Here is a 14,494-nt window from a genome sequence, read left to right on the forward strand (position 1 = left end):
AATACTGCTGGGGGGAGAGGAGTTACATTCTTTAGCAGTGTAGCCTATGGAAAGTCACCCTTACTCAAGTTAATAATCCCACACTCATGCAAACAATCTTAATTCAATGCAACAGATCATCAAAAAAAAGTTGAATGAGAAGTTGTGGAGAAGCGGCATGGTGACATGGATTAGAAAAAAAGGAAAATGGGGAGAAGTGAATATGATCAAAACATTATTTATAATATTGTGAATGAATAGTAAAATCAAAAGAAAAGCCCTCAGCATCCTTATTCCCACCACCCTAGAACATGCACAGAAAACACCACTCTTGTGTGGGCCATGGTTCACATCTCTAATGTCTCCAGGACTCAACATGGACTGAGCTGGGGCCAGGCCTTGTGGAAGATTTAGGTGTCTACAAGTTGCTGCAATAATGACAGGCTCCAATAAAGGGCAGACAGAGGCATCTTGGCTTCCAGATCCCAAGTTGACCTGGGATTATTTAGCTCCATCTTCAGACCACACTCCTTCACCAATTCATAAGTAATGACCAAGCCCTCACCCTGGAGTGGGGCAAGAAGTTGAGGCTGGAGAGTGAAGGGGATGTTCCAGGGATATTTGAAGTTCGGCTTCAGGATGCTCTTTACCTAAAAGAAAAACTCTCAGATTGGGCAGACCAGGCTCTGACACCAGGGTGAAAAACTTTCTGTCCTGAAAGCAATGAATCACACAAGACAATGAACTAAGCAAGCCCTGAATCACTGTGCATTGGTTCCTCAGCTACAACATGGTAATTATAAGGTCTATGCTGCACAAGAGTGCCATCTGTGTGTGTGTGTGTGTGTGTGTGTGTGTGTGTGTGTGTGTGTGTGTGTGTGCAAGGATGTATATGGCTGAACACACTTTTGTATTTACAGATAAATATAAGGGGAGAGAAAAGGCAATTTGAAAATGATAACTGTAAACAAAAAAGGGTGTAACTGACATTCATCCCCTTAAGTTCCTACAGAGGTAACTAATTTAGAACTAGTAGGCCTGGCCTCTGGGACTGTCATAAATACAGATCCTGACAGGATCAAACCCAACCTGCCTGAACCCCAGAGGGAGAAAGCAACCAAGGGGATTCCCAACTCCTCTCCTTCTGGAAGCTGTATTTCCTTCTTCTAGAATACTCTTCCTCTTCCTGCTTTCCTCTCTCCCCCAACCCTGGATTGCTAGGCTTTGGGGTTTCTTACCAGCTCTTGTTGCTGGAGGAGGAGCCTCTTCTCCATAGACTGGGCCAGCAGACTGAGTTGGGTATCACTCAGCACTGAAGGAAAGAACGTGTGAGGAAACAGAAAGACAGCCTCAATATTTTCCTCTCAATATGAACTAAGACACCCAATGAGAGGAAAACTCTGGGACAAAGGAATATGTCCCATTGGATTTAAAGGTCAAGCTCACAACCCTAGAAAACTCTTCTGCCCTTTGGGCAGCTCCAGAATCATAAGGGACATGAACCAGAGCCTGATATCTAAGGGCTGAGGCAGGAATCATCTTCGACCAAGGATGTGTGAAGAGAATGGTGACTGCTCACTTTCTACACCTCAGACTCCATCCGCAGTGCATGGTTTGTTATCATTCTGAACCTTGCTGATGTCATAGAGAAGGGTGACATGAGAATGATCATGATAATTAAAGAGCCTTGGGGAGGTAGATCTAAAAGAGCCCTCTGAGAACCAACACCAGGACTCTCCCACACGTCCCTCAAATCATTCTTACCCATTAGGGCTTGAAGGAGATAAAGAATGAGGTTCTTTAGGTCAATCCATGGGGGTCCTGAGTCCTGTTGCAGCACATCTAGGATTACACCACCTGGGCCATCCATATGCCCCAACTGATCCAATTCCAGCTAGAGGAGACAGATGTTCTCTTAACAACAGCATTCCCAGTGCTGTCGATGAATGACTTTATACATGCTGAACGAATCCTCTACCATGAAGCTGCAGCCTGGCTCCTTTTTCTCTTCATTTTTCTCTTTTGTGTGACAGGGTCTCAGGCTGTTGCCCATGCCAGCTTTGAACTCACTATGTAGCCCATAAAGGCCTTGAACTAGCAACCCTCATGCAAGTAGCTTCAGCTTCCCATATCTGGCTCAAAACCATTGTTGTATAATGTGCCTATGTCTACTGGAGTTAAGCAAGGTGTGGGCTATAGGTTCTGTCTTCCCCAGGGGCATCCTGAGCAGATTTCAGGGGCCACACTCTCTGGCTCTCATCATTGTGCGTGGAGCCAGAATCCCCAATCTTTGACATCTTGCTTAGGCTCGTGGGCATCATATACATCCCTTCACTCTCATCTATCTCGGCACCTCCATTACCCAAATTGACCCTTCGGCTTGATCATCTCTAGGCAGCTATGGAATTCTCACCATGTTCATCAGGTCATACAGAATCTCCCTGTCACTGAGCATGGGCAGGAGGCTAAAGAACATGACATCTTGAACATCCTTTGAAAGCATGGACAGTTCCCATGTTTTCTCAGAAACCTCATCTTGCAGGCGCTTGAAATCTGGTCATAGACAGCAACACCAATCACAGAGTGAGAGCAATTCTTCATTAAATATTACTGGGATGCTAAGCCCTTCTTTTTCAGTACCATTTCCAGTGGTTAAAAGTTCTCCATTGACCTGACTGAGCCCCAGTAAGGCAACTATCATAAAGGTAGAAAGAACTACAGAGCAACCAGTGTCAGCACTCTGGAAGGAGGAAGCACAGCACTGGGAGTGGAGATGGAAATTCTGAAGACTGGTTATCACAAGTTGGGGGAAAATGACCACGTGTTCATGTCTGGGATATGTCAGGAAGAAAATGTACTGTTAGACTCCAGAGGTGACAGTCCTCTGTGTTTTGGGATCAGTTTCCATGTGTGATAAATGGGGACATGGTGAGGAAACAATAAGTCTGTCTTTGTCAGGCACCTGGCACGTAGGAGCCACACTTAGTAATAACTATCTCCACCATCTGTGAAGAACTAGCCCAGCAGGCATTGGAGGATATTCTGGTTCTGCCAAGTGTCCTACAGGGTTTTCGGTGAGTATGAGAGGATGCCCTAGTGGAAGCTTCAAAGACATGGGCACTTTCATCCAATCATTTCACATTGCCCATGCTGGAGTAATGCCTACTTCCTGGGAAGTCCTCAGTGAACAATGGAGCAGGCAGTTGTTCATGTGTGAGTTAAACTAACTAAAAATGTGAACGCAGACCTTAGTTTTCTGAGTTCCAAAGGAAGTTCTCATTTGAGTTCCAAGCTTGTAGTTTCCTGATAGAAGCCTAGGTTTTCTAAAGAAAAAAAAAACTCACCTAGATGAAAGGGTTCCTCTATCCTTCCTAGAAAGAGAAGCACAAGCTTTCTTCATGCTCACTTTGCTCAGGACACACACACTGTGTCTCTCCTGCCATCTCCTCCTGCCCCATTCCCAGTCCATGCTTTCTCCACACCAGCCTTCCATGATCTTTCCCATCCCACAGGAACCAGAGGCAGGGCTAGGGCTGAGCACCAGAGAATCACCCGGATGTCCACAACAACCCCACCAGACACATACTCACCAATTGGAGATATATAATTATTCTTCTTGACTAGAAAGAGAAAATGCATTACCCCACCCAAGAATTAGTGTTTGACCTATTTTCCCGTTTCCCTGACATTTTTTTATCCTCCATCCCCATACCTTGTTTTAAAGACCAGATCTCAAGTCCTCGGGCAAAGACAATCCAGTGGGGTTTTTTATTATTATTATTATTATTATTATTATTATTATTATTATTTAGTTTTCAGCATGAGGGAGCAGGTCCGACTCTCATAGCCCCAGAACCCTTCACTTACCTTGCCTTCTTGTTGAATGTGGCCCTCGAAAGAGAAAGTGAAGGGCTCACTCACCAAGACTCACTCTCTCCACTCCTTCCCTTACCTCAGACCTTCCCAACTCCTCCATCCACCCTTGCTTTTCACCTTGCAATTCTACTTTCACAGGAAATTTCCTATGATAAATCCATCCCCATGTAGATCCTGTACAATAAAGACATACCTGTCTCAATGACTCCAGAACATATTCCAACCTTCTCCTCTGAGGCAGCAAAACCTCTTAGCAGCCTAGATACCATACCTAGAAAGGTTTTCTTCTTAGCTTTAGCAGAAAGGAGAATGACTGAATGGAAAAGAAACTCAATTAGGAGAGATGCAGTTACACCTACTAGAGTAGTTCCCACACACCATTTAGAGATTCTCAGGCCAAACCCTAGGGATGATGTCAACCTAAACACTAGCCTCTGTGACCTATAAATCACACCCTTTGACAGTTGCCCTAAAACTTGCATTTTATTTTATTGAATTGTTATCATTTATTTGCTTATTTATTGTGTGTGTGTGGATGCCACAGAGTACATAGAGTGGTCAGAGAAAAACTCTGGAAGTCAGTTGTCTCCTTCCAATATGTAGGACCTTGTAGGAGTCTCTCCCTGACCTGTTGAAGGGTTCTTGGGGGGACGAGAGAGGAATGAGGAAATATTAGATAGAAATATAGATGAAGAAGACAAGAAAGACAGAGATACAGGATAGCTTTGTGAGAGCCCTGGGTCAATACCCAGTCACCTCCAGATTTAGTCTAATAGGCATTTTATACACTATGAAGGGGAGAAGCAAAAGACCTACCCAGTTCAAGATAAAAGCACAATATACAGCCAAGTGTAGACTCTTCAAAATATCTAGTAAACACATCCCTGGCCAAATCATTTCATCATGCAGCCCCGCTGGGTAAAGCAAGGTCAGATTGTCTGGCCTTGAGTAAGGCCTTACTAGGGAGGCTCTGTGGGCCCCTACATAGTCCCCCTTATTTGTGGGGCATACATGAGCTGCAAAGAGGGTGCCAAGGGAAGTTAGACAAATAGAGCTTAAGCTGTTTATGCAGAGTAGACACAAATGGTGCCAGAGGAAGTTAGTTTAAGCTGTTTAGCAGAGAGTAGATACAAAGGATGGTGTAGAGAGGAAGTTAGCTTAAGTTGTTTACACTTAGAGTAGATACAAGGATGGTGCTGAGAGGAATTTAGCTCAAGTTGTTTATACTGAGATAAGATACTAAGAACAGGAGATGATGTCAGTGCATAAACAACTCGTAAACAAGAAAATGAATATAGGGTGACCCTTAAAATGATTGGTTGGTTCCTTCACCCCTCCTAGAGTTCTGAGGTTTCTGCTATAAAAGAGGCTTACTGCCTAACAATAAATGAGTTCTTGCTTGACTTGACTCCCCACTGTGACTGATTGTCTCCTGGTAAGAGGAAGGCTGGGAAATGGGTGAGCGGTGCACTTACCTTTCCTGAGTTCCAGGCCATCTCTTCACAGGTGACCTAAGTTCCCAGTGGGGCAGGACCTCACACTTCTTTAAAATATAAAGGGTCCCTCAGACCCCTCAGATGGACTGTGCCTGTATTAGGTCTTCTTTTTCAACCATACAGTTTTACCCATCCTTGAAACACACTTTCCAACAAGTATGCTCTGTCTTAGGTTGATAGCTCACAAGAAGGCCTTACCCATCTCTGACTACCAGCCTCTGGAAGGAGAAGGTATGGAGCCTAACTTCATGAAACTCTGAAGCAGCTTTCCACCAAGGGCTTGCAAATAGCTGTAATAATTACAGCACTACTCCTGCTTCATTGGCTGCTATACCTCCTAGTAAATGAGTAGAGGATGATCAAAATTGAATGGCCTTTTTAAACAGATCTAAGATAACTACAGCCTTTTTAGGTGCATCAAGCCATTTTTTAAATCAATAAACTCCTGATACAACTGCACCAAATTAATCAGTAAACTCCTGATGCAACTGCATCAAATCTAAGGACTCCTTAGCATCACCATACCATGGTTCACTAACATTAACAAGTTAACATCATAATTCTAGCATGAATATTACTGTACAGAATTACAATTCTCACAAACTTACATCCAAAAGCAAACTCTTAATAGAACTATTTATACTTCATAGACACAAAATAATTTCACAGTTCCATTCCTACACAAAACAGTTCATGAGTCACCACAGTTAATAGAGTATATAAGTGTAGGTGAAATCAAAATTGTCTCATTTCTGAAGTCTGAAAAATTCAAAAATTCAGGTCTAATACCAGTCTTCACGTTCCACTGAAAGCTCAAGATCAGGGCCTGACTTGCCAGCTGCCCCAAAGTCTTTGTATAGCTGTTCAAATCATTATGAATCTGAAGCAAAAAGCTCCAAATACAAAGAAACCCATGACCAAAAACTTGTTGCAGTTCCCTTGAATGCAACAACCCAGTTCAAACAAGAGTCTCTAAAATTTGCTCTCAGCTACAGCAACACTTTCTGGCCAGAAGAATTCCCCTGGAAAATCTACCCTAGAGCAAAGTTGGCATCAATGTCACTGTAGCTGAGTGACTGCAGAACACTTCAAAATAGCTCTCCTTACAACCAGAGTGAACCAGGATGCCATCTCTTAAAGTAGCCATGCATCTGTTCACCACCAGCAAATAGAAACTGTGCAGCTTTAGCTGCTAGTTCTGTCTCATTTTGACTTTTTTATACTCCCAGTCCTTCTGTGCCTCCTATCTCTGAGCCTGCCAGTCTAGAGACCCTGGTATCCTGAGAATTGAAGGTTCTCAACTGTCTCACACTGCGTGGGCTCAAGTTGCCTCCCTGCCAGTACAATCTGAGGCTGCCCTTCTGCACCCTGGTTCCATTACCTGCTCTACTGATTGCTTACACAGTCAAATGCCAACCCCAGGGCGGCTCTATGGTTCCAGCTGCACCCTGCCACTGGGAGATCAGGCTGTCCTGGGTTTCAGCCCATCTTCTCTCCATTCATCCTGGAGCACAGCTCTGTCTCAACTCAGCAGTTCTCATGCTGCCTAGTGGACTCAGACCCTGCTTATTCCATTACAAGGAGGATTTTAAAACTTCTGCTGCACTCTCCATGCAGTAGCCATTGTTCACCTCTTCCACACTGTCTTTGCTCAGCTTCTCAGGGTTGAGGAGCATAGCCCCCAGCTATGTCAGTCTGGATTTCACGAAAATCCCAGCCAACTGTGTTCTCCTCACCACAGTTCCTTCATGGCAGAAGCACACAGACCATTACTGCTCAAGATGGCTCTCTTGGCATCTGCTGCCTATGACTCCATGATGCCCCATGGCGCTGATGCTGGACCCAGGCAGCTACTGCTCTCCCTGTTGGTTTCTAAATCTGGACATCTCTAAAGTGGCTTCTCATTCTTGGAATGCTAGGTTCGCAGTGTGTGCTCAGTCCTGGATGGTGCTTTCTGTGTCATTGGTCCCATGGTCAGAAAAATCTATTCTACCCTAAACTACCTTCTATTCTACCTAAGCCTTCACAATATCCCTATGCCTAAAGGATATATTTCTCAAACCAAACTTTACAAAAACTTTTATGACTTACTTATATTACAACTTTTAAACCTAGCTTAGGAGAGAGAGAGAGAGAGAGAGAGAGAGAGAGAGAGAGAGAGACAGAGAGACAGAGAGACAGAGAGACAGAGAGACAGAGAGACAGAGAGAGAAAAAGAGAGAGAATTGCTGCAGCCTAACTTTTACTCTTTTTGTTATAATATTACACCCAAAAAGAAAATCAATGCACCCAAATTAATTATCCGAGCATGCCCACTTAACCTGCAGTGTTCCTTTTCTTTATCCTCTGTACTCAAACCCCATATTGGGTGCCAGGACCTGGAGGTGAACCTCAAGGCATCAGGCCTGGCACAGGCACCTTTACCAAACCATCCATCTCACCAGCCTCTAACCTACATTTTAAAAGAGCCCTTTAGATAACCATCACCCCCTCTGAAATTAAAGAATTATGCCATGAGGGCTGAAGAGTAAGATCAACAGTTCAGAGCCAGTGCTTCTCTTGCAAACGATTGCACCCACATGGCAGTGCCCTCTTCTGGTTTCCTGGGGCATTGCATGTACATTGTACACTTACATGACAGTACTGAGCTTCTGAGAGTTGCAGAACCTTCACTCGCTAGAAATGAATAACTATAGATGGCTGGGATTGGGCTTGGACTTTATCCAGCTCAAGATATCTCCATTTAAGCACCCCAAGAAGGATCTCTTCCTACAGTTACTGGTATTTGAGCTTGGCCATTTTAGGGGTGGCTAAGGATGGTGGCACATGTGACTTGGACAGTAAAAAGTATTCTTCCTGGTCTACAATCAGGAGAGAAGAGGAGGTTCAGGTCTCTAGACATCCCACCCCCACCTTACCCTCAAGTCTGCTCACCACATATATTATTCTCAATGACCAGTTGCTTCTTCTTGTAGGCCACCACTGCACCCTTCAGGATAGGCACTGAATCCATTCTCTCCCTTTGCCACTGTCCCTGGGCTTGACTCTGAGGAGGCAAAACATTCCTAGGAGTTTATAGCTCTTTGTCTCTTAAAAATCGCCCATCTTGCCCCGGACTTCCCTTCTGGACCAGAGGTGAGTGTCCTGGCTCAGGCCAGACCCCATCCCTTGGCACCAGCCACTCCAGGGAAGACCTCCCCAACTTGGCCCCAGGTTCTGGCCACCAGGCAGGTTCCCTTCTAGCCCCACTGGGAAAGATCCCCTTCTCCAAGAACCCCGGCAGACCCTGCAAGCTCCACGCCCTGCCCCCACACCCATCTGCCCAAGACCCCAGCCACTTCTTGAGACTTAGAAACTGGCCCCCCCGCTCCCATCCTGCCCCGGACTTCCCTTATGGACCAGAGAGGGCTCCCATCCTGCCCCAGACTTCCCTTCTGGACAAGAACTCCCATCCTGCCCCGGACTTCCCTTATGGACCAGAGAGAGCTCCCATCCTGCCTCAGACTTCCCTTCTAGACAAGAGCTCCCATCCTGCCTCTGACTTCTCTTCTGGACAAGAGCGCCCACCCTACATGGGACTTCCCTTCTGGACAAGAGCGCCAATCCTGCCCTGGCGTTCCCATTTGGACAAGAGAGCTCCCATCTGGACAAGAGAGAGAGACTTCCTGAATCTGTTAGCTCTGTCTGAATCAAGTGCGCTGATAAGACCAAGAACGAACCACAAGAAGATGGGCAGACGTCAAGGCATTCCAAGACAAAGCCAGATTAAACAATACTTATCCACAAACCCAGCCCTACAGAAAGCACTAGAAGGAAAATTCCAAACGAAGGAAGTCCGATACACACTCGAAAACACAGGCAATAGATAAAGCCACAGCAGTAAACCCCAAAGAAGAGAAGTACACACACACTACCAAAAATAACAGGGATGAACAATCACTGGTCATTAATATCCCTTAATATCAATGGAATTAATTCACCTATAAAAAGACATAGGCTTACAGAATGGATACAAAAGCAGGACCCATCTTTCTGCTGCATACAAGAAACACATCTCAAATTCAAAAACAGACACTACCTAAGAATAAAAGGCTGGGAAAAGACTTTCCAATCAAACGATCTTAAGAAACAAGCAGGTATAGCCATCCTGATATCCAGCAAAATAGACTTCAAACTAAAATCAATCATAAGAGATCAAGAAGGGCATTACATACTCATCACAGAAAAGATCCACCAAAATGAAGTTTCAATTCTGAACATTTATGCCCCAAACACAAGGGCACCCACATATGAAAAATAAACATTACTAAAGCTTAAACCACATATAAAACCCCACACATTAATAGTGGGAGATCTCAACACCCAACATTCACCACTGGACAGATCTCCCAAATTGAAACTTAACAGAGAAATAAAGGACTTAACTGATGTCATGACCCAAATGGACCTAATAGATATCTACAGAACATTCCATCCTAACAAAAAAGAATATACCTTCTTCTCAGCACCCCATGGAACTTTCGTGAAAATTGACCACATAGTCAGCCACAAAGCAGATACAAAACAATTGGAATAACCTCCTGTGTTCTACCAGACCACCATGATTTAAAGTTAGATTTCAACAACAAAAACTATAGAAAACCTACAATCTCATGGAAACTGAATAATGCTTAACTGAATCACCAATGGGTTAAGAAAGAAATAAAGAAAGAAATTAAAGACTTCCTAGAGATCAATGAAAATGAAGACACCACATACCAAAACTTATGGGACACTATGAAAGCAATGCTAAGAGGGAAATTCATAGCACTAAATGCCCACATAAAGAAGTTGGAGAAATCTCACACTAGTGACTTAACAGCACACCTGAAAGCTCTAGAACAAGAAGAAGCAAAGTCTCCTAGGAAGAATAGATGCCAGGAAATTATCAAAGTGCGAGGTGAAATCAATAAAATAGAAACTAAGAGAACAATACAAAAATTAATGAAGCAAAGAGTTGGTTCTTTGAGAAAATCAACAAGATAAACAAGCCCTTATCCAAACTAACCAAAAGACACAGAGAGAGAATACAAATTAACAAAATCAGAAATGAAAAGGGAGACATAACAACAGACATTGAGAAAATCCAGAAAATTATCAGGTCATATTTCAAAAACCACTACTCCACAAAACTGGAAAACATAAAAGAAATGGACAATTTTCTGGATAAGTACCACATACCTAAGTTAAATCAAGACAGGATAAACTATTTAAATAGTCCAATAACCCCTAAGGAAATAGAAACAGTCATTAAAATCTCCCAACCAAAAAAAGTGCAGGATCAGATGGTTTCAGCACAGAATTCTACCAGATCTTCAAAGAAGAGTTAATACCAATACTCTCTAAAATGTTCCACACAATAGAAACAGAAGGAACATTACCAAACTCCTTCTATGAGACTACAATTACCCTGATTCGTAAACCAAATAAGGATATAACAAAGAAAGAGAACTACAGACCGATCTCCCTCATGAACATTGACGCAAAAAAACTCAATAAAATACTGACAAACAGACTCCAAGAACACATCAAAACAATTATCCACCATGATCAAGTAGGCTTCATCCCAGGGATGCAAGGGTGGTTCAACATACGAAAGTTCGTCAATGTAATACACCATATAAACAAACTCAAAGAAAAAAACCACATGATCATCTCACTAGATGCAGAAAAGGCATTTGACAAAATCCAACACCCCTTCATAATAAAAGTCTTGGAACACAAGGAACATACCTAAACATAATAAAGGCAATTTACAGCAAGCCAACAGCCAACATCAAATTAAATGGAGAGAAACTCAAAGCAATTCCACTGAAATCAGGAACGAGGCAAGGCTGTTCGCTCTCCTCATACTTATTCAATATAGAACTTGAAGTTGTAGCCAGAGCAATAAGACAACATAAGGAGATTAAGGGGATACAAATTGGAAAGGAAGAGGTCAAGCTTTCCCTATTTGCAAATGACATGATAGTATACTTGAGTGACCCCAAAGATTCCACCAAGGAACTGAAAAAGCTTATAAACACCTTCAGCAACATAGCAGGATACAAAATCAACTCAAAAAAAATCAGTAGCCCTCCTATATACAATGGACAAAGAAGCTGAGAAGGAAATCAGAGATACATCACTCTTTACAATAGCCACAAATAACATAAAATACCTTGGGGTAACACTAACCAAGCAAGTGAAGGACCTATATGACAAGAACTTTAAGTCCCTGAAAAAAAGAAAGTGAAGAAGATGTCAGAAAATGGAAAGATCTCCCATGCTCATTGATAGGCAGGACCAACATAGTAAAAATGGCAATTTTATCGAAAGTAATCTACAGATTCAATGCAATCCCCATCAAAATACCAACACAATTCTTCACAGACCTGGAAAGAATAATACTCAACTTCATATGGAAAAACAAAAAACCCAGGATAGCCAAAAGAATCCTGTACAATAAAACAACCTCTGGAGGCATCACGATCCCTGACTTCAAGCTCTACTATAGAGCTACAGTAATAAAAACAGCTTGATATTGTTTTTACCAAGCATAAAACTGACATGTGGACCAATGGAATTGAATTGAAGACCCTGATATTAACCCACACACCTATGAACATATAATGTTCGACAAAGAAGCCAAAAGTGTACAATGGAAAAAAGAAAGCATCTTCAACAAATGGTGCTGCCATAACTGGATATCAGCGTGTAGAAGGCTGCAAGTAGATCCATATCCATCACCGTGTACAAAACTTAAGTCCAAGTGGATCAAGGACCTCAACATAAATCCATCTACTCTGAACCTGCTAGAAGAGAAAATAGGAAGTAGTCTTGAATGCATTGGCATAGGAGATCACTTCCTAAATATAACACCAGTAGCATAGACACTGAGAGAAACAATCAATCAATTGGACCTCTTGAAACTGAGAAGCTTTTGTAGAGCAAAGGATGTGGTCAACAAGGCAAAGCGACAGCCTACAGAATGGGAAAAGGTCTTCACCAACCCCACATCTGACAGAGGACTGATATCCAGAATATATAAGGAACTCAAGAAATTAGACATCGAAATGACCAACAGTCCAATTAAGAAATGGGCTATAGAACTAGAGAATTCTCAACAGAGGAAACTCAAATGGCTGAAAGACATTTAAGGAATTGCTCAACATCCCTAATCATCAGGGAAATGCAAATCAAAACAACTCTGAGATACCACCTTACGCCTGTCAGAATGGCTAAGATCAAAAACACTGAGGACACTATATGCTGGAGAGGATGTGGAACTAGGGGAACTCTCCTCCACTGCTGGTGGGAACGCAAGCTTGTATAACCACTTTGGAAATCAATATGGCGGTTTCTTAGAAAATTGGGAATCAATCTCCCCCAAGATCCAACTATATCACTCTTGGGCATATACCCAAGAAATGCTCAATCATACCACAAGAGCACTTGCTCAGCTATGTTCATATCATCATTGTTTGTAATAGCCCAAAACTGGAAACAACCTAGATACCCTTCAACTGAAGAATGGATAAACAAATTGTGGCACATATACACAATGGAATACTACTCAGCAGAGAAAATCAATGACATCATGAGGTTTGCAGGCAAATGGATGGATCTAGAAAAAAAATCATCCTGAGTGAGGTAACCCAGACTCAGAAAGACAAATGTGGTATGTACTCACTCATAGGAGGATACTATAGGTGAAACAAGGATGACTGGACTGCTACTCACATCACCAGGGTCCTGGAAATCAGGACCCCAAGAAAGATACGAGGATCACCCAATGATAGAGAAATGGTTGAGATCTACATGAACAACCTGGACATGAATGGGAGTAATGAAGGGCGAGGGTCAAGGGAAAAAGAGCCTGTGGGAGCGGGAGATCCCAGCTGGATCAAGAACAGAGAGGGAGAACAAGGAATAGGAGACCATGGTAAATGAAGACCACATGAGAATAGGAAGAAACAAAGTGCTAGAGAGGCCCACAGAAATCCACAAAGATACCTCCACAATAGACTGCTAAAAATGGTCAAGAGACAGCTGGAACTGAGTTATTCTGGTGATGGGATGGCCAAACACCCTAATAGTCACGCCAGAAACCCTATCCAAGGACTAAGGAATCTGGATGCAGAGATCCACAGCTAGGCCCCGGGTGGAGCTCCGGGAGTCTAATTAGTGAGAAAGAGGAGGGTTTATATGAGCGAGAATTGTTGAAACCAAGGTTGGATAAAGCACAGGGACAAATAGCCAAACGAATGGAAACACATGAACTATGAACCAAAGGCTGAGGGGCCCCCAACTGGATCAGGCCCTCTGAATAGGTGAGACAGTTGATTGGCTTGATCTGTTTGGGAGGCATCTAGGCAATGGTACCAGGTCCTGTGCTCATTGCATGAGTTGGCTGTTTGAAACCTGGGGCTTATGCAGGGACGCTTGGCTCAGTCTGGGAGGAGGGGACTGGACCTGCCTGCACTGAGTCTACCAGGTCGATCTCAGTCCTCAGGGAAGGCTTTGCCCTGGAGGAGGTGGGAATGGGGGTGGGCTGGGGGGAGTAGGAGGGGGACAGTGGGAGGAGAACAAGGGAATCCGTGGCTGATATGTAGAACTGAATGGTATTGTAAAATAAAATAAAGGGAAAAAAATCATGTTTCTTTTAATCAAGGCAATATATACCTGTAATTTAAAAGTCAAATAAATCTAGAAAGCTCATGAGAAAACACTAGCAGCCTCTCACTTCCCCTTCCTCCTGGTCTCCATGTCCAGTTACTGCCTCTCCCACTTGTATAACAATAGTACCTGCATTGAAATTTGGGAGGTGTTCCCAGAGAAACCTGATGATTGAAGCCAGAGCAACCATGAACACCAGGCTAGTAGTTACCACTGAGCCATACAACGAGCCCTATTACTATGTCTTTATTTTCCCAAACTAGGTGTATGGTTTGCTGTCTCCCTCTGAGTTAAGAGTTTCATTCTCCTACTCAGCCCTCAATGCTTGCTGCTCTGCCCATATTCACATCAGGGTTTTGTGTAGTTATGTACTCTCTGTCAGTTGTTGAGCAAGACTGCTTCTCCTCATTCCAGATCTTGTCGCTATCAGTCAGTGTGATGTCTTC

At 43.2% G+C, this 14,494-nt stretch overlaps 1 protein-coding gene across 1 annotated transcript in view; it reads right to left on the reverse strand.

The window, feature by feature from the left end:
* Nucleotides 1-262: 262 nt before the first annotated feature.
* LOC114684237 (gasdermin-C-like) overlaps nucleotides 263-14,494 on the reverse strand; it is a 29,779-nt gene continuing 15,547 nt past the window's right edge. The window contains exons 2-9 of the mRNA XM_037200062.1: nucleotides 8,286-8,397; nucleotides 4,062-4,168; nucleotides 3,570-3,591; nucleotides 3,324-3,350; nucleotides 2,393-2,532; nucleotides 1,744-1,873; nucleotides 1,218-1,291; nucleotides 263-629 (exon numbers count right to left, since the gene is read on the reverse strand). Of these exons, the coding sequence (XP_037055957.1) occupies nucleotides 390-629; nucleotides 1,218-1,291; nucleotides 1,744-1,873; nucleotides 2,393-2,532; nucleotides 3,324-3,350; nucleotides 3,570-3,591; nucleotides 4,062-4,168; nucleotides 8,286-8,397 (852 nt within the window). The 3' untranslated portion in view covers nucleotides 263-389. The remainder of the gene's footprint in view (nucleotides 630-1,217; nucleotides 1,292-1,743; nucleotides 1,874-2,392; nucleotides 2,533-3,323; nucleotides 3,351-3,569; nucleotides 3,592-4,061; nucleotides 4,169-8,285; nucleotides 8,398-14,494) is intronic.

This window comes from Peromyscus leucopus, chromosome 16_21 (genome assembly GCF_004664715.2).
Source record: "Peromyscus leucopus breed LL Stock chromosome 16_21, UCI_PerLeu_2.1, whole genome shotgun sequence".
Classification (NCBI taxonomy): domain Eukaryota; kingdom Metazoa; phylum Chordata; class Mammalia; order Rodentia; family Cricetidae; genus Peromyscus; species Peromyscus leucopus.